At 43.3% G+C, this 18,164-nt stretch overlaps 1 protein-coding gene across 1 annotated transcript in view; it reads right to left on the bottom strand.

Moving 5' to 3' along the window:
- Positions 1–18,164, bottom strand: part of BRINP1 (bone morphogenetic protein/retinoic acid inducible neural-specific 1) — an 87,511-nt gene that overhangs the window by 12,431 nt on the left and 56,916 nt on the right. Inside the window, exons 3-6 of the mRNA XM_010571004.1 lie at positions 14,715–14,905; positions 9,348–9,517; positions 7,942–8,047; positions 976–1,212 (exon numbers count right to left, since the gene is read on the bottom strand). Of these exons, the coding sequence (XP_010569306.1) occupies positions 976–1,212; positions 7,942–8,047; positions 9,348–9,517; positions 14,715–14,905 (704 nt within the window). The remainder of the gene's footprint in view (positions 1–975; positions 1,213–7,941; positions 8,048–9,347; positions 9,518–14,714; positions 14,906–18,164) is intronic.

Genomic DNA, 18,164 nt, shown 5'->3' with positions numbered 1-18,164 from the left:
CATAGGCTGCTTCATTTCAACCATTAAAGGGATTAAGGTGACCTTCAACATGAAGAAAGAAATTGCTGCTGGGAAGACTTCTGAAGAAGAATTCTTCAGTGCCTTGAATGGAGCTAGATGGTCCCTTCCTTATAGTTTTCTTTCCTAACATGGAGACCTGGACAGTTATGACAAATAATCATTAAAGAAAATGTGCTGAAAAGTAACTGTCTAACACTAAAAGATAAGAGTCAGCATGGGGATAAGTTCTCAGTTAAGTTCTGCTTAGTGCCCATGTAGCTTCAGGGTAGGCAGACCATTTGCTAAAGGAAAAGGATGTAATTGCATTGATACTATTGCTCTCTTTCCCATCTCAAGCCCTTGAGAGTGCGTATCACGTAAGTATTACAACACACCTACTATGGGTGTTACCAGCATCAACGTGGAACAAACTCCACTGACACCCCCAGTGTCACACTAGGACAAAGTGGAGGGAGAATAGAAATGTTCACACCAGCAGACATTGGCACTGTAGGAGAGAGAAGTCATTTTCCCTTCTCCTATCTCAAATGAGGTGTCATCTGGCCTGTGCTCTCTCTCTGTGAATTGCCTTTCACCAAAGCACAATAAATCATTCATGCAAATCTGAAAAGCAATTTCTGCATCATTCATATTGTGGAAGTTTCTCTTTAGAACCATTAAAGAGAGATTCTGAACTGGTTTGGTATGAAAAATCAGATTTTTAATCAAACAAATTCTTCCATGGAAAATGTCCCCTTACAGATAGACTTACGTGTCGTGTGTGTTTTTGTCTGTACGTGTAATAGAGGAAAAAGGCACTCCCTCAAAACTAAGATCATGGTTTGGGGTTCAATATCCTCCATTTTTTATCCAAACTGGAGCATTATATTGAGGGAAGAAAAGATTCTTAGCTGGTATAATCTGAGATGTTTTGTTTGAAATAAATCAATCGGAAAACATGTTTTGCTTGGTTACCTGAATTCTCCAGATCTTTATAGGCTTCTGTCCAGGTCTTGGCCATATTTGCTAGTGTGTACTCCATGATCTGGATGTCAGTGATGGGGCAGTTGCACTGCGGGAACTCCTCCGCACACTGGCAGCCGCACTGGCTGTTCCGGCAGACGTACTCCCCCTCGCCATTGCACATGATGTAACTCAAGGCAGACTGGACAAACTTCTCTTGTAAATACTGAGGGAAGATGATCTGGAGACCTGGCATAGAAACAAGATGCGGGGATGTGAAGAAAAAAAAAAAAAAAGTAATTTCAGGTATCTGTTCTTCTTTTCAAAACCTGTTTCATTAACAGCTTGGGAAAGTGATGCTGAGGAATTAAAAGCTGCTGGGATATTTCTCTTGGAGCTGTCATGAGTAAGGAAGGTAGGGTACGAATTGCATGCCTCCAGTGCAACTAGTGAGTTAGCTGAGAACAGAACCCATCTGCACTATGAGAGAAGGGTGACAAGTAACTTCCCCTTTCCAAATGCCCAGTGTACCCCCTTCATCCTACTCCTGGATCCCAGTACAGTACAAAGCATCTGAATGCAAAGCCTCCCTTATTCCCAGGTGTGGGGTTTTTATACTTTGCAACTGAGTGCTAGTTCAGAAGTGATGAGCATTATGCTGTTCTGACCTGGTTTGAGAGAGACTAAATAGGTTTTGTATCACAGAAACAAGGAAACTACACACTGAAAGAGGAAAGAAGGAAGAAAGGAAAACAGAAGAAAGGAAAATAATTCAAGGAGGGATTTGTAAAAGACCCTTGCAGAGTTAAGTGTCCAGCTCCACAGTATAAATACAGAAGCTGGGTACCTGAGTCTTTTCAGCTCACTCCCTGCTAGGAAGGCTACTTGCCAAATCCTATAAAAGTGCAAATGGATTTAGTGCCAATGATTTCGGTGGTGCTCTGAAGATTTACATTAGCCCAGAGATCTATCCCCATGTCTCTTTCTCCATAGCAAGTGTTTGTGTATCCATCCATCTGCGCAGGCATTAGTGTAGGTGTACGCTTGCTCGGGTACCAGAGGACACAATAACAGTTTAAGTGTTTGCCCTGTGTACAGTGTACGTGTTTTTCCACCCTGTCCTTCTCCAGCCCCCATCTGCAGGCTCCCTACAGCTGTCCCTGAGGATTCACAGCTGTTTCCTTCTACCTGGTGAGTCCTGCTTGTCAGACTCGGTCATCATCTGCAGCGCGCAAGGCAGAGATGACAATAACTCTGAGCAAGCCTTTCACAGGAATCCTGGCCCGCTTTGCCTTCCTTGTAAAAGGCCCAGGGATTTCAGAGTGGCAGATAAAGGAGTTTATGGCTTGAACAGCAGTGCTGAACTCCAGTGTAATGAAGGCACGCGGGTCAATTACCCATCTGTTTGTGTTTCTATTGTGCTGAATTACTGTATCTGTGGCTGACAGCTCATTGGAGTGGAATGAAAATAAGACAATAATTCAGAGGATGAGAGTGTGCAGGAAGGGCAGGAAGGGCTGTGACTCCTTTCAGGAGTTCAGCCCCATCTCTGTGATGGGTCGTGTTCACCTCAGGCAAGGGAAAAGCGGCAGGAGGTGCCCCCAGGACCCCCATTACCCTTTTGCTTTTTGTTCCACAGAGACACCTCAGCCTTGACAATGTCCCTCTGGAAGACCAAGTTTGGGGTATCGGGAGGTTGTTGAAAGCACAGGGACCGCTGTTGCCTTTCGCCTCCTGCTATTGCCAGGGCACGGTCTCTGTGAGCACCATGCCCGGTGGCAGCGAGCTGCCCCGTTCTCTGACCTAATTCGCAGTGGCAGCCACCAGGCAGGATGAACACAGAGCAGCCTTCAGCTGGAGAAGACATTTGTGACACTTGCACAAGGAAGGATTTCAAGCCTGGCAATTTGGAGGTACTGTGTCTGCATAGCTCCTGCTGCCTTTTCTGGGGTGCTGTTGCAGGGAATGGAGGGAACGTGCAAGGGGCTGACCACGGTCTACAGCATCCCTGTGAACACCTCAAAACTAGTGTAAGGACAATCAGCATTTTGAGGTCCCTTTCATCTTCCCTGAAATGTTTCTCAACAAGAAGCTCAGCTTTCTTCCTGTTGTCTTCAGGAAGTACTGAAGTTCAGACTCTTTTAGGGATTTATCTAAAGCCACCACCACAGAGGGATGGTCCCTTCAAACATTGACATTAGGGGTGGTCCCACCTGCCAGGCTCCAAGACTTTCCTTCAGGATGGAAAGAAAGTGCAGCGCTAGCGGAGAACCGAGATCTACAAAAGGGGCTTGGAGAGCCTGAAGGCTGCTGTATTCACTGACCTTGCAAGCTCACAGGAGAGGGGGGCTAGACTTCTTGATGTGCGTTGACCCTGTTTATTCATGGTCCAAGTCCCATGAATAAATATTTCCACTCTCTGCTTCATGGAGAAGCAACCTGCCCTGGCCTCAGCCTTTGAATATGAGGCCCAAATGACCACAGGGTCTTCAGCTGACCATATTTTATGTTTGAATTTTAACTTGTCTAACAGCACCAACAAGCTGTCTGGTTCCAGCTACAAATAATACTGGCTTTGGAGATTTTTTTTTTTTTTCCTGGAGAGAATGGGGGTAAAAAAGCAACTAAAGTTTCAGGGAAAGCACTCCCCATTGCAAGAGACATCCATTGTCTATCTCAGCACATGCAGAAACATGAATACCCTGTAATCTCCAGAACATAACATGGTCCCATCTGACACTGCAGAGTGCCACATGTGGATGCTTGCTTTTTTCCCCATAAAACTTAAGGTTTCTAAAAAAATATTTCCAGGATAACTTTGCTAAGAAATAATCTCACATTTAAGAGGTAATCAGACCCCCTGTACGCTTAGCACTAATTCAACAAAACACTTATACTAACTTAACTTTAATCAGGTAAGCAGTTCGGATGGAATCCGTGCAGTTAATTGTAGCATTTAACAGGCAGCACATATTCAAATATGTGCTTAGACCAGGAGCACAAGTGACACACAAATCCAGCTACTCCTTGAAACACAAGTGTGCATACACCAAATGCAAAGCTCTAACTTTAAAACTGCAAACATGCTGTAGGGATTACATGTGACTCAGATCTTCCAGCCAGGAATTTCCATGTGAAAAAATCAGTGTTAGGGTTACTGAAATAGAACCATGCCTGCTTTCACATTTGTACTTTGACATATATATATAAATACCCACACATTTAACATCATACCCAGACAAGGGCAAATTCATATAAATATTTTTGATTTTGTATTGAGCATCCTTGTGACCAGATCCTAGAAAGGTATTTTACAAGTACTGGGCCAGTAGCATCTCACTCAGTCCTGGTACCTTCCTCATTCATATGTAGTTCCATACCATGCCCAGTGCCTAAATATGGCTGAAACTGAATTGATTACAGCTGTCAGTAAAGCACAGGTGTGATTAATCATTGTTAAGGTAATCTTTACAAACATGAGATTGTAAGGCGGCCGTACTGGTTGAGACCACTGCTCTGGGTGTTTCAGTTGCCACTTTTAAAGCAGGAAAGCTCTAGTCCCAAGGACTGTATAGCACACCAGTCCCACAAAGCATCTTGCAGCCTGCCATGCTAGCTGGGAGAGCCCCGCTGCCAGCCACAACCTTAAAAAAACATCCCCAGATGCTGTTTTGTTCTCTAAGAAATTTCTTTGAATGTTGCAAACACTAAGAAAAGAATCATTTTTAATCTTTGTGTTGCCTACTGATTAAAGCAACCTCATGTCAGCAGCCAAGCAGGGGGGCAACCTAGTCTTAAAAACTGAGACACTAGACCATTTTCATGGGATGAACACCTCAATCCAAGCCAGGATGCACAAGGAGTGGGCTCATCCTCCACAGCAGCCTCAGTAGCTGATAATAGATGCAGAAGGTAAGTTTGCTGGCGATGAGTGTTAGGGAGAATATCTTAGTTTTGAAGGTAACTTATTGATCACAAGGAGGAATTCTGCCACTCTGTAAAGCATAAAGATCCTCTTTAAAAATTAAGAACAGCACAGATTTGGTATACATTTTTCTTAGATAACTACAGGCAGAATATGAACTGTCTGACAAGGGAACATGTCCTTAATTCACCTAGAAAAACTATTACAGAGAGATGTTTGGCTTTGGACTGTATATAAAAGGCTTCCTGCATTAAAAGAGGTAAATTTCCCCAGCTCTAAATTAGAGCTATTTGAAACATTTTCCACAGAAGAGTTCTCTGTTGAAAATGCAGTTTCATTGAAGCAATTTGAGAGAGCATGTTGACTCCAAAAGCACTTTTGACAGGGAAAGGTCTAAATGTATTTTTCATACTTCCTCATTTTGTTTCACTGAAAAGCTGAAGTGTTTTGTGTTGTCATTACTGCTCTGCCCACCTTGGCAAAGACTTTAATATTAATTGTAATGTAAATTTTAATAGTCTATTACCATATTTGACGTAACAAGCTACCGAATATACAATATTTTGTTTAATGTCACAATGTTTAGAATAGCACAGAAGGATTTCACCTTACGGAAATAGTGCCATGTTGCAATACTGACATATACCGTTGCACTGTGCAACAGGATTTGTCTCTGGAATTTTAATTTCCCCAAACATTTCAAAATGTTCCTTTTTTTTTTTCCACTCAACTTTTCAAATTTCAGCCTAGGACACTTTTCCAGGGAACACAAATTCCTGTTCCCCACCAGACTGCTGTAGAGCTATTAGCATCTTCTCCTCCCATGCTCTGGTTTACTCCTTTTCCAGACAGCACAGGCAGCTTGTGCATCAGCCACACTGGAGGCAGAGGCAGCTGAAGGGACGGTTTCATGCCAGTGACAGGGACAAGAGGATACGAAGTGCAAATAAGTGCAGTCACCTGTGAAATCCTGGCCCACAACAGGCCCCCCCCAGTCCTGTGTGGGGAGGCTGCATCACCACACAGCCCTCCCCATGCATGGGACAGGGAACCTGCCCCCAGGTACTGCTAGGAAAAAGGGAAACCTTCCGAGCTACCGTGACAAGAGTACCTGTATATACACCCCAGTGCAGGCATCTGACATAGATGTACATGCATGCTGGGTCCACGTTGATACTAGTTTATAAATTAGTGATGCTTTTCTGTCCATGTAAGCACAGGTGCAGAACCAGACACCCTGGACCGTGCATGCAGCCAGGTCCTCCCCTAAATCTCCAGGCTGGCTGACCTTCCCAAACCCTACGTGCAGGCATGAAGGTAGCTTAGCTCTGAGTCTGGCCATTGCATCTCCTAAAGGGCATGTCTTTGAAACCCCAATGCTCAGGGCTGGGTGGCAGCAAGCAAGTTCAGAAACAGAAATTCTCCCTGTCACGAAGATGCTGCTCTTTTATTGAGCTGGCCTCAGAGCCAGAGTGACATGAAGGTAGTAACATGGATTTCTGTCAGCAGCTCATGCTCGGCTGCTAATCAGATCAGAGGAGACTGGGTCACGATCCATTACCTGCAGCCCTGTGACTAATTCCTAATGAGGCCTCTCAGAGCAAAGGAAGGATCCTGGGTAATTATCCCAAGAACCGCACTCCAGATTAGGCAGAAAACACTCAGGTGTCGCTTTAAAGGTCACTTTGTTCTATTAGGAAGAGCTCTTACCTTCCTCCCTTCCCTCACTGTCTCCCTTGGCTTGGGTCTGGCCTCTCTCTGCGCTGGGTTATGCCATGAACTCCATGAAACCCACGTGTGGTTGACCCCTGAGGTCCTGTCTGCTCCCATCAGAAATCACAGCCTCATCTACCTTACATCCCCTCTCTCTCAAATTTTCCCTCTTTCTCCCCCTCCTTCCCCCTTCCCAGGCATCTTGGTTTTTCTCTTCTCTTGTAGGATCAGATAGCCAACAGAGATGTATTGATTTACCTACTTACCAGTTTGTCTGCCTATAAAGCAAGCTGTCTGCTTATTTAGCTGTTTATCTAGTTATCTGATGTGTCATCCTTGGGTCTTCATTACCAGCAGCCATTATCGCAGTACATAAAAAGCCTCAAATTGTTTATTGTTAATTAGGTAAGAACCAGAACTCAGTGATTTAGATAATCACCGGAATAGTGAAAACAACCTGTCTATTATTTTTAAAGGCAAATAATAACAACAATAATAATATATCCACAACATGACTCTGTAAATGAAACCCAGTTTCTGTGAAACCAAGATTAAAACAGCACTTGCCAAATTATACTCAAAGCGGAAGATGTAATGTAGCCCATTCATCTGAAAAATTAAAATTTGTGCAAGTACAAGGATTCCAGAAATAAAACCATCTGGGCAAATGAGCAATTAAATCCCACATTTCCTTATTTTGTCAAAAACTTGGGAATAACCTTAGTAAATTACACGCCCAGTGAATTTCCTCCTTCTACTGAAGTTGACTTCTTGCTAACCAGCATGTATTTATTTATTAATTCAGTCATGACCTCTATCTGTTGACTTCTGGACTAGCTCCCCAACTGGGACTGAAGCCATGGCTTCTAGCATCCAAATAAAACCTCTGACTTTTCCCAAAGATTACGGTCATTAGAGAGCCCCAAAAGCTGATCTGCAAACCTCTTACGCAAATCAGCAATTTGTGAGGGACAGAGAGACGTGAACAGAATGGCCCTTCAATATTAATGGAAAAGGTTACATTTATTTACATTGGTGTATGTATAATACACAGAAGGCCATCAAAATTCAATGGCAGGGGGCACCCAGACACTTCGCTGGGGTCTAGTCTGCAGTTCCTTGAGCCTTTAGCTCAGTCCCTGTCAAGCCCTGGGTCTGTTGTGCTGAGCATCATATGAAGCCACCAGAAGCCACTGGTCCTGCTTCAGGGAACTTACAGTACAGAAGGTGATCACAGCAAACAGAGGAGGGTAAAAGGCTAGAAGAAAGGCCAGCCCTCTCTCATTTCATCCTCCCACTCCATGCCCTTTATTACCATCTCCCTCATTCCTGTGCCCTACCTTGCAGGTGGAGTTTGCTCTCAGTGCTTTGCAGAAGGACAGAACTCACAGAGTCCAGATTGTCGTAGCTGTTACAGCCCAGGGGGCCAGTCCGAGTTTCTGTTACCTATGGAGGATGTAGAAAAGAGAGTTTTCCCTTTGATTGCAGCATCACATCTTCCCCAGGCAGGTTCACACCTCTTAACCCCTTGTCACCAACTGACGCAATCCAAAATGCATCTTCCCTAATTGGGAAAAAATGCCCCATACTGGACAGACATGGCTGCTGTTTGGCACACTCCCAGGCTGAAAAAATAGAGTGAATTGTATCTGCTTTCTTTATGGTGCTGCACGTTATTCTGAGCTTGGCAATGAGGTCCTCCAGATTGATGTTTCTCAGAGGATGTCCACTGGAGAACATCAGAAGCCAGTAGAGGAATTATTCCCTGGCTTCTCTTATTGGAAAGCAAGATACAGAGATGGATTGCCAGCCCACAATGGTGCCTAGTGCTCCCACAACATACGTGCACACCATCCCTGTGCTGAGGATAGATGGCAGCGCAGATGACCTGCAGTGCTGTTGCTGCAGTTGTTGCTGTTGGTTTCCAGCCATGGAGGAGAGCTGCCCTTCCTGAATTCACAAAGTGTGATTATCTGCTGTCACTGTTTCAATATCTTAATTCAATTTCCCATCCAGAAGGGAACAGACTCAACCATGAGACACCACAGAACAATAACAAGTGCTGAAACCTTTCAGAAATGGCTAACAATGACAACTCCATCCACATCGCCTTCCCTGGAGTGAGCTCTGCAACAACAAAATCCCTCCCCAGTATAGGATGATTGCTTTCAGAGAAGGCAGCCTTTGTTTGCAGAGCCATTTTCCCTATTTTGTATGCTCTGAGCAGCTCCCGTTCCTTCCAGCTGCAACCCCCAAGCTGTCTCTCTGTCTGTTTTCATTCCAGATGCCTCAGTAATACCACACTGAGTTTTTCACCTTTTCTTGTAGTAAATTCATCTAAGAGATGTTTAGCAGTCTTACACCCACAAAAGGAAAATACTTCTGGGTTGCACGGGGTTGCCCATTTCACAGACCTGCCTTTCCCTTCCAACCTCCATGGCTGATCTGGATTATCTGTTCCCTCTCTCCCTTCCAGAGGTCTCTGCCACATGTAATGGAAGTCTCCTATCCTACATAACCATCACACTGAATGCTCACCTCTTTCCAGATATTACTGGCCCTCAGGAAATCAATTCTTCACTAAGGTCCATAAGAGAACAACTTACCCTGGGAAATGAGCACGGGAACAAAACAACTTGTGATCAAAAAAGACATCACACTGGACTCTCAAAGTCCTGCCCCAAATCCCTACAGTATTGACACAGACACACAATCTTCTTTCTCTTCCCAAAGCAACATACAGTACCTTGATTGCTCCGGTAGAGATCTGGATCTCATGGAGTCTCCTCATGGTGCCATCACGGTCTACAAAGTAGGAGGAAGCAAGCTGGTGCAATGCTTCAACGCTCTGGGTAGCGTTTCCTGACTTTCTGTCGAGGCGGCTTTTGTCCATGTACATGGTCAAGGCCTCCTCTCCTGCAGCAGAAAGAAAAGGAGATTTCAGTAAGGCCCTGGAGGCTGCCATGTAGGGTCATCTTAACAGGAACACATGATGTCACACGTTGCACCTAAAGAAAGAAAAGTCTGACACCTAAAGCACTCTTAAATGAGCCCACCCTTCCTCACCAGTACCAGAATCTCAGTGTAGTATTTATGAGCCTCCTTCTCTCTTCATCCAGAAAGGCCAGGTCCACCACACTTGTAGATCAGCTCCACTGAATTAAGTAGATAACATTTTGGATATTTATTAGCCAGCACAGCTTTATCACAACTGTTGGAAAGGATTCAGACCATTTGTCCCACTTGAGGAACGCTTTTCTCTGTGGGCAGTGCCTCTGGAATGATGCACAGCTGACCAGAGAAGATGCCACTTTGATGTAATTCTCCCTGACCTGATTTCTAGAAGGAACAAATGATGATTTAAGTTGCAAACAGGACACAGGTACATAGGTGGGTACAGAGGACAAACAAGTGCTAGTTGTACCTCTTTAGCTTCCAGTGACCATGCAAAAGGGTAATGGCAGGTGATGAGTGAAGGAGAGCAATTAGAGGAAAGATCAAATGAGAAAGTTAAACCAACCACACTTTCTGCTTTTTTTTCCTCTCCTAAAATCTCATTCAGTGAATTTAAGTGGAGAGCAAAAAATATTGTGCAAGATAAGAGACAACAAGTGATTTTGAGCCAGTAATACAGAGAATCTGGGAGTGAAGCAGTTAAGACCTGATAGTACCAAACATCCTAAACATTAGCAGAAACCTGAATCTAACAAAAGATACATGAAAAGGACATGAAGCTGAGAAGTAATATTTACCTAAATGTTCAACTTGTGCAGTACGAGCCACATCAAAATCCAGTTCATCCTTAACGTAAGGCTGGCATTATAGAAGGAGTAAAAAGGTAGAATACCATCCTGCATTCTTAACATCTGAAGTTCTGATTTTAATAAATGAAGAGAATAGATACCTAGTGTAGGAATGTGCCATTTCTACATAGCTCTCAGTGAGAAGAATGGTACTTGTTCTGATTTGATAGATGAATCACTGATGACTATGTTGCCTCTGGCAATGATAGCATGGTCAAAAAAATGCACCACCACTTTTTAGGCCAAGAAATATTTTGCTCTTCAGCATTTTTGCGGATTTTTTTCTTCTTTTTAAGAGAACAAGCACTTACTTTTCTTAAAAATTTGTATTAGCTGAAATAATTTGATTTGTCCAAATAATGTCTTTAATTGCATACATGCAAAAAAAACCCCCCAAACAGTAAGCCCTCCCTCTTGCTTTCCCTGGAAATTTTCCAGCTTTTATCTGAAAGCCAAATGCCTGAAAAGAAACCAAAAATATTCTGGCTGAAAATCAAAATATTTTTATTGGATTTCAGTTTTTCAAGCGATTGATATGTTGAGGGTTGAGGATTGAGCCTTTGGCTTTCAGATGAAAAATGGAAATTTTTGGTGGAAAAGAGATACTTTTCATCAAAGACTTGATCAGTTGAAATCTTTTAATTGGCTTCACAGGAGCTAAGTGAAGAAATTTGGCATGTAAAACTTTATCCCTTTAATATTTTGTTAAAAATAACATACTATCTTTTGACTACAATCAAAGTTGTAGTAGTAACAGTATCATCATTGTTACTTCTCACAAAAACACTTTCCCTGGAAAATGACCAGCTTTGATTTCCTTGATCATCGTTAACATTATTATGCATTGAGCAGTGTGAGGAGCCCTCGGCAGGGATCAAGGCTCTGTCACATCAGGCTCTATCCACACAAACAGCAGAAAGGTGGTTCCTGTCCCAGAGGATTTAAAACTCACGGATCTAATGAGACACAACAGGTGTACACAACAAACAGCCAGCAAAGCACAAGGTAATAAGATGACCGTGATTAGCGTGAGAAACAGTGGTCACTGCACACCAGATGCCTGGCTGCTGTTGATGCATTTTCAAATTTCATCTTTGAGGTGAATTTTACAGAGGGATTTGAAGGAAGGTCAGACTTTGTGACTTTTCATGAGGCAACTTGTTTGTCACCGAAAGGATGCTTACATGGGAGTTAGCAAAGAGGCTTGGGGGAAGATAGGCCAGATCAGTGTGAAAGTGCTGTATTTTGAGCCAAAAGTTTTGTATCTCTCATGTAATGGAAGTATTTATCTGCATGGAGATGCAGCAGATGTAAATGATGCTTTGCCTCCATTTCACGAGGCTGTGAAAGGAGAGGGAAGACCTGGGATAATTCTCCCCTTAGCTGCGATTCTCAGAGGAACCTGTGGGATCCGGGTATCAACTCTTCTTCAATTCCACCAGTAACTAGAAAAAACAGCTTTTTCTGGAAAAATATCACACCTTCTTTTAATAGCCAAGGCACAAAAATCAGGACCTTTTCAGTCCAGACCAGTTCATTTTAGTAGAGGAATGTTGATACTGGAGATCCCTTGGATGGAGAGCAACCAGGAACTGTGGGTTGAATTGCATCAGGCAATAACACTGCTTTCAGATCACCAGGAGATCCACCACTAGCTTTCAGTCTCCAGACTGGAGGCACTGAGCAGCTGAGACAGCTCCTAGACATCAGACAGGAGATACCTGTGCTCTAGGGCAGTGGAGATCAGTGATTTCCCCATAAAAGCTGTCATTTTTCCTCCCTGAGGCGTTTGGACCCCTCCAATGGGAGGAAGAGAGAAAAAACCAGGAAAGTAAAGCCCAAGATATTTGATGCTTCTCCTGAGGGACAAATACTGTCCCTAGGAGTGAAGGGTGCTGAGCAGAAATAATGCTGGAAACCTATTCTGTGTACATGTGTGCAGACCTGGAAAAGCACAGCATCCCCATGGAGAGTGCGCATGAGAAAGCAACCCTTAGATCAAGAGAGGTTAATAGACTTTTGCTGCATTATTAAGTCTTAATTTCTCGTTTATTAAGCAGATGCTATGTTCAAAGTTGTCTTTCCTTCAGGGCTTTCCCTGCAAATTGGCTCTCAGCTCTGTGTGCTCCATCCCGGAGCACAGATGCCCTCAAAGTGACCCTTCACCAATCCCTTTGTCAGAACTAAACTGGAGCAGAGCTAGTTTTATATTAGGCTCCAGGGAGACCCAGCTGCTCTGTAGGTTGAAAGGCATCAGAGCTGTTCCTCAAGTGGCCAGGTGTGAAAATAGCTGCTGTATTCAGGTGGGCTGGCCTGATCCATCACCCATCCTCCTGGGGTCCATGCAACAGCTGGCATTTAAAAGCAAAACAATTTCCTGTGTGTTTGTCACTCATTTGCAACCTAGTAAGACATCAGGCTAAGTTACAAACAACTGTAATCCAAAGCAGAATTCTTGTAAATTTTCTGAGGAGACATGAGGTCTTGGGAGAGCAAGGGTGCCAGGACATGGCTGGTTTTATATCTCAGTGGTCTTGTTTAGCCCACAGACTAGATTAGATTAGAGTGTGTCCTCCTTGCATAATGCATGCCCAGCTTCATCTACATTTTCTCTGGGACTGCCACTGCCAAGATAAATCCTTCTTTTCTCCCCTACCATTGCTCACCATGCTCTGGGCTGATGGAGCATTTAGCACTCCCCTCCAACAACAGTTCTTGTTACAAGCCTCTGCATATTTAAAACTGTTGTGTTGTAAAATCAGGAGAAGAAACAAGCCCCTGTGAATAATTCACAACCTCACCCAGGCAAAATTAAAAATATATTTTACCATCAAAGGTCTTATTTTGAAATTCCACAGATATGAGTGGCAAGAAGAAAAAGGCATGTCAATGGAAAGAAAAGTAAACCCACAAAAAACCCTCTCTTTACTGGATTCTTACTTGGCTGGCTTGGGCTCTGTAAAATATGATCCTGAAAAACTATGGCTTCAATAAAAAGGAATTTATCTTTATGCAGCCTTCATTAGGGCCTGATGCAGTCAGTCTGTTGTACTCTTCAATGCATGGAAACCTGCTTTCTCTCACATTTCTTGCTGATGGAGTGAACAGTTTGAGTGCCTGGACTGGAAGAGCATCCTGAGGATCTTTGAAGGACATTTGCCACATGAGAGGTCATTTGACTTCAATGGAACTGAGCCAATTTACCTACCACCTCATTTTGCATGAATCATATGCACACATCTAATCTCTTCTACATCTCATCCTAGAGTCTGCAGAATGCTTTGAGAACAGACAGATGGCCAGAAATTCCTCAAAGTTCACTACAGACTTAGCAATGTGGCAAGGCTGGAGGTCAAGTACATTAGAAGAAGCAACAGCAACAAACTCTGTACTAAAATCAAGACCTTTTACCACTGCAGAATTCCTCTTAGAAATAGCAGTTCTCAAAAGACAGACATTTAAATGCACACTCCAATGGGCTAAAGAATGGTAAAAATAATGCAAGAGAAAAAAAAATCAGCAGCAAATATCAAGAGGAGCTGCTGATTTTCACCCCTCCTGTTTTCAATACTCAGTATTTGAAACGTTTATGCAGCACCAACAGCAGTGCATGCTCATGGGTTAATGGCCCTACAGTACTCTGTCTTATGTCATCACCGACGTATTCTGCTTGCACACACAAACCTCTCTGCAGTCCTTGCATATACATTTTGAATTTTACTTAACTACTGTTTTTTTCAGAAGTCTACCCCATGTTACTGCTTTCACTTATGCATTCTGCACAGGCCTATCTGGCCGTCTCTTCCCCTGCTGCACATGCTCCATACCCAACTCCTTGAACTCCCTTTTCCTGGAGCTCTTTAAAATTCCTCCAGTTCCAGCAAGAAAGAATGCTTTTCCCCCTGCATTTAGTTTCATTCTGAAAAAAAGAGGTATCAACACATTCTGTTGTCAAATTAAGGACAGAGGTGCAGGAATGACAGACAGGCTTCCCGGCTAAATGAAGCATCTTTATCTTGATGCACACCAGTACACACATGCTGTTGTCAGAGGAGCACAGGTGCACACGTACCACAGATGCCAAACTCACCCGCATCGCGCCGTGAATTCATTTGCAAAGGCTATTTGTACCCTGGGGGTTTTCACACCGTCTGACGATGTGACAGGCTGTGGTGGGGGGAGCTGCAGCCTGGCTTTGTGCTACCAGCCGGGGTCCACGCAGGACAGCCGTGGTTTGCAGGTGCCGTCCAGCGCCTTCGCCATCCCACCGACACCACCCGTGTAAGAAAGCAGCCCAGGTTGCCACCTACCTCCCAGGGTGGCAGAGATGAGGATGTGGGTGCCGTACTTTTTGATGATGGTATCAATGAACTGCTGCGTGGTGGGTCTCCTGCCCAGGAGGCGGATGCTCCTCTGAAACTCAGGCATCAGGGGCAGTGGGTTGTGGAGCAGGTCCCTCCGCTCGATGGCTGTGTTCCTCACCTTCCAACGGGCAAACTCCCTATGCGACAACACAGGAACACAACAGGGGTGAGGCTTTGAGTCCAGAGGGGCAGGGAGAGCCACTGAGGGCAGGGAAGGAGGATGATGAAGGGGACAATCCTGTTGGATACCGCCACATGGATACACACGTGAGGCCACAAGGCTAGACAGAGGGGGAGGGGGAGGAGAAGAGGAAAAGCGAGACGTTACTGCACAATAACAACACACTTTGAGGATCACACATCTGGGCTGATGAGGAGGTAGCCTCAGAGTCTCCAGAGATGTCTGGCAGAAGGCTGCATTTCTCTACAAAGAAAGCAGGCTGGTCCTTTCGCCCTCTCACACTTTGGGCTCTTACACTTCTCCATAAAGCAGCAAATTCTGGTTTCTGTCAGCAAAAGGGCTGGTCAGATAGACTAGATCTAGACCAGTCTGATCATTGCTATATTCCCATGTCCACAAGCCTTCCTGGCATGCTTTTGGAAAGCAAGGCAGAAGGAAACTCACTTTCTCCAAACATCTTAATCTTTCAGCACCAAGAGTACAGCAAAAGATCGTTTTGAAAAACAATACGCTTGATAAACCATCTAAAAGGATCGATTCAGATATAAACAGAGGCCAGGATGAAAATGGAGGGTTTGTTTTTCTTTCTTTTTTTTTTTTAAAAAAAACCTATAAAGTGATTTTCAAATCCCTTCTTTTAAACTGATAACAACTGGGAAAAAAATAAAGTTAATGTTTGCAAAAGCAGCTCTATTGCAGGTATCCATTTTGAAACAACACAGAGGGAAATGCCTAGAGAAAACCTTGTACACCTGGATCTAAAAATCAGGCCTCTGAAATACATCACCAGCTGAGCACCTAAAAGGTGAGAAACCTATTAATGTCCTTTGAAAAATATTGAGAAAGGCCTTCTTAAAAGGAAAGGATATCATTTATAACTACTCTCCTACAATGCACCTGCACCATCTTAAGCTATCTCCCAGATAATCAAGTCACAAGCTTCTCTGACATTTTTCATTCACTTATTCCTGTAACTCAGATTTAAGACAAAAATTTCATTTAAATAATAGGCATGACAATACCTGGCACTGACGCGGCACTTTCTATCACTGTGTGTCAACCAGTGCTGGCAATCCCACTTTGCTGGTAGAGAACCTGACATGCAGGCAGATTTAGGAAGTGCTGTCAGTCAGTTGCAAAGCAATGATCACAAACCAGATCTTTTTTTCTCCAGGTTGATTCTATACCCAGTCCACTTTATGTGTGTTAGGTTATTTTACTTAATGCAATTATGCATGTATTTATTTTGATTGCACCCCAGGCTGCCTAACAGCAGTTGCATTCATTAAAATAGCAAAGTGCCAGCTTTTTGCTTCAAAACATCTCCTTACACCTGAGCTAATGCCCTCTCTGCAGCTCCTAGGCTTTCACAAGCCAAGTAAAAATGCCAAAACAAAACACCCCTCTTACCACATCCTAAGAGTCATTAGTGTCAAACCTTGAAATCTGCAGAAACACTGGTCTTTTCTAGAAAAACCTCTGTCAAAAGGCCAAAAAACACCCAAACACAACAAAAACAACCCCCATACACCAGGATCTTAATACCACGAGTGGAGAAAACATAGACCATTGGCTTCAAAGCTGTCTGCAGATAATGAGTACATTATCAATGTCCATGTATTCACTGTATGGAGTAGAATATAGGGTTTTTTCTCTGCTGTGCCAGAATAGTGTAAAAGTCCAGTACTTAGTATCTGTGGAATAGGTATGTTCAGGGGTCCCACAGCTGATTTTAATGATCAATAAAATCTTAAAAGTAGACAGATAGCTTCTCTCTGACACTACAAAGAGGTTGTTCTAATCATTCCTGACTAGAGTGGCAATCCCAAGTCTCACTATACAAGCAAATCCCCTTTGCATGAAGAAGGAATGGTCCCTTCAGCAGTTACACTGCATGGGAACATGCAGATCTGGATGCTAAAAGACAAGCAAGGTTTTAGAATAAATAGAGATTCCCATGTTCCTATCATAAAGATCATAACTAGCAAGCATAGGAAAAATGCTGTCTGTGCTTCCTCTCCAAAGAGACAGTTATTACTTATTGTAAAACTCAAGCACACTTTTGCTTTCAGATTACTGCTTCCTGCAAGCATTATCAATAAAGTCAGGAGGGACTCGAGCCCTCCAAGAGCCAGCATGCTTTCAGAAAGGGCTGGGGGAATGCTTTATGTTCCCTGACAAAGTACAGAGAATTTGCTGCTGTTACTGCCAAGTTAACTATCTCAAAGCGAAGACCAGAGTCGAAACATGCAACTGATCAAGTACTGATATATCAACACCCAAACCCTAGGAGTGTCTCAGTTCAGTGCATGGAGATGAACAGAGCAAACAGCTACAATTTGGACCATGCACTGGAAAGCAGTGGGCAATAAAGATGGGAGAAGGTAGGAACAGAGAATGAAAATTTGGTAAACAGTGTGTTGGGAAAGTGGGTTCATTTTTTACATCAGGTCCAAGATCATCTCATGACACCACTGGCAGGAGTCAAAAGAAGGAGGTTAAAAGAAATCATTGCCATATCTTCAACCTTGCCTGCTGCCAAGAGACAATTCCAGTCCCCTTTCATGCAAGCCCTTAGCAACATCCACATCTAAAACATCATAGTGAAGGAGACTTTTTCCACTCAGTTCTTATGCATGCCATCCCTCCCCAGGACTTCCTACTCCTAGGGCATATCATTGAGGTGAAAGCCCAGTTCTATTATACTCTCCAAATGCTTGGATGTGTGGCTTTCATAGCTGATGAGAAAAGCTGAGCAAATACGTTATGATGAATAATTTATGCAACTAACTTAGATGTTTATCTTCTGCTCATAGAATATCCATGAGCCAGTTGCAATTCCCTCTAATTTATGCATTATTTGAATTTACTTAGTGACATTTTTCAAGCTTTTTTTTTTTTAAAGGTTTTGCATAGTATTTCGCTGTATTCTCTCTTTCTGTGCTGTTGATTGGTTGGGATTGGTCAAGCAAATGATATGGTATTGTTAAGCTTCCTGATTAATGACCACAAATACGTATTGGCTTCTCCAGTTCCAGAATATTTTACATTGAAAGCAACCCTCTAAATACTAGCAATCTTCCATGTCACCTATAGAATTCTGTGCTGTAAGATGCACCCGAGGCCAAGATAATGGTACAATTTTGGAAAATGGACTTAACATTAATAGATACAGCTAGTGAAATCACTTAGAATTATTGAGGTGATAAAAAAAG

Source organism: Haliaeetus leucocephalus, unplaced genomic scaffold (assembly GCF_000737465.1).
Source record: "Haliaeetus leucocephalus isolate CR32 unplaced genomic scaffold, Haliaeetus_leucocephalus-4.0 Scaffold306, whole genome shotgun sequence".
In the NCBI taxonomy this organism is placed as follows: Eukaryota; Metazoa; Chordata; class Aves; order Accipitriformes; family Accipitridae; genus Haliaeetus; species Haliaeetus leucocephalus.
The sequence above is the reverse complement of the archived record's forward strand: the minus strand, read 5'-3'. Positions and strand labels throughout refer to the sequence as shown.